Source organism: Equus quagga, chromosome 11 (genome assembly GCF_021613505.1).
Source record: "Equus quagga isolate Etosha38 chromosome 11, UCLA_HA_Equagga_1.0, whole genome shotgun sequence".
Classification (NCBI taxonomy): Eukaryota; Metazoa; Chordata; class Mammalia; order Perissodactyla; family Equidae; genus Equus; species Equus quagga.
Genome location: NC_060277.1, coordinates 70,177,472 through 70,179,482, shown reverse-complemented (window position 1 = coordinate 70,179,482; position 2,011 = coordinate 70,177,472). Strand labels below are relative to the sequence as shown.

Genomic DNA, 2,011 nt, shown 5'->3' with positions numbered 1-2,011 from the left:
GGCTCAAATGTGCCTGCTTCATTTGAGGACCTCTCCTTAGAGCTATTGCTCACCCTACCACCCCTGAGTTAAAAACAAGGGAAAGGAGTGGCTGTGTGATGCAGAAAACTAATGGCACCTAGCAGAAACCACCCCACCGGTATGCTTGAAATTTTGATTTCAGGGGAAGATAGCAGATACTACAAAAGGAATAAATAATATTAAATTAAGCTGTTACTCAAAGTCCAGTTTAAGGGCTTATTTAACAAGAACACCAAGTATTTAATGACCAAGGGATTTTGAATTTATACTTCAGAGTATGTCTGCCACCTTAGAGAAATGTACTTGGCTGGACTATCTGATATCCACAATCATGGGAATCTTCTCTGATTCTTGCTATAACTTTGCTTGATCTTCAATATTTCTAGAAGGCTTAAAACCTACATTATGTTCTCAAATGCTTTCTACTTTCTCTGGAAGTATCATTAATTGTTCTATTTTGAAATCTGCTTCTTGGTTTAGGCTGATTCCTTCGAGAAAAGTGGGGAAATTCCATCTCAATCTCACTACATTCAGAGAGCTATCAGGTGCTTTTATCTTAATTTATTTTCTCAAGCATTCTGGCCCTTTAAGCTAGGAGAGGATGGGATGTTCAAGGTGGTGATGGCATAGGGCAGCTCAGCTAGAGCAAGGTAAAGGCATTGAGGTGATGGACGAGGTCAGTGAGTGAGGTGTGGCCTGGGGAATGGGAAAATCATCACCGAGACAGTTGGGAACTTCCCTGGCGCTTTTAACATAGGTGGTTTACAACATTTATGTGGAATAAATAAATTTAATGGACTTACACCTCCCCTCCTGGGACATTTCCTTACAGGGACTCATGGATCCAGAATCTGGGAACAACAAGACAGCTGTTGCTGAGTTCATTCTATTGGGCTTGGTACAAAGTGAAAAGCTGCAGTCTGTGGTCTTGGTGCTCTTCCTTTTTGTCTACCTGGTCACAGTTGGGGGCAACCTCAGTATTCTGACAGCCACCTTGGTGGAACCCAAACTCCACACCCCCATGTACTTCTTCCTGGGGAATCTATCAGTGCTGGATGTTGGGTGCATCACCGTCACTGTTCCCTCAATGTTGGGTCGTCTCTTGTCCCACAAGCGTACAGTTTCCTATGGAGCCTGCCTCACACAGCTCTTCTTCTTCCACCTCCTGGCTGGAATGGACTGCTTCCTGTTGACAGCCATGGCCTATGATCGATTCCTGGCCATCTGCCGGCCCCTCACCTATAGCACCCGCATGAACCAGGCAGTCCAGTGGATATTGGTGGCTGTGTCCTGGGCCTGTGCCTTCATCAATGCACTGACCCACACTATTGCCCTAACTACTCTCAAATTCTGTGGTCCTAATGAGGTCAATCACTTCTATTGTGACCTCCCACAGCTCTTCCAGCTCTCCTGCTCCAGCACTCAACTCAATGAGCTGCTGCTCTTTGCCGCATGTTTCATAATGGCGGGTGTAGCTATGGTTCTCATCATCACCTCCTACATCCACGTGGCAGCTGTAGTTCTTCAGATCCATTCAGTGGAGGGTAAGAAGAAGGCCTTCTCCACGTGTGGCTCCCACCTCACTGTGGTTTGCCTCTTTTACGGGACAGGTATCTTCAACTACATGCGTTTGGGTTCAGTAGAAGCTTCAGACAAGGATAAAGGGGTTGGTGTTTTCAATACAGTTATCAATCCCATGCTGAACCCATTAATCTATAGCCTTAGAAACCCTGATGTTCAGGGTGCCTTGTGGCGGGTACTTGTGGGGAGGGAGTCACTGACCTGAGGGGTGATAGATCTCTCCTTTCCTGCCCTTTCTGGATTGAGGAATATTTCCCAAGAAGGCAGTAATCTGGAAAAATTGTAATGGACCATTTTTCCTGTCTCTTGATGTATGAAGAGTTGTGTGACACACTTGTCCTATAAGGTAACTCTTCATAATTCATTTATTTATTCATACAACAAGTATTTATTGAATTGTTTCATGATC

At 44.9% G+C, this 2,011-nt stretch overlaps 1 protein-coding gene across 1 annotated transcript; it reads left to right on the top strand.

Moving 5' to 3' along the window:
• The first annotated feature begins 847 nt into the window (after positions 1-847).
• LOC124247679 (olfactory receptor 3A2-like) lies at positions 848-1,807 on the top strand. Its single transcript, XM_046677205.1, has one exon. It carries the CDS (start codon positions 860-862, stop codon positions 1,805-1,807), a length of 948 nt encoding a protein of 315 aa, XP_046533161.1. The 5' UTR covers positions 848-859.
• Positions 1,808-2,011: the final 204 nt, after the last annotated feature.

What these genes read in the sequence shown, in the direction of transcription:
- LOC124247679 (XM_046677205.1), top strand. Translation starts at nt 860, where the DNA reads ATGGATCCAGAATCTGGGAACAACAAGACAGCTGTTGCTGAGTTCATT.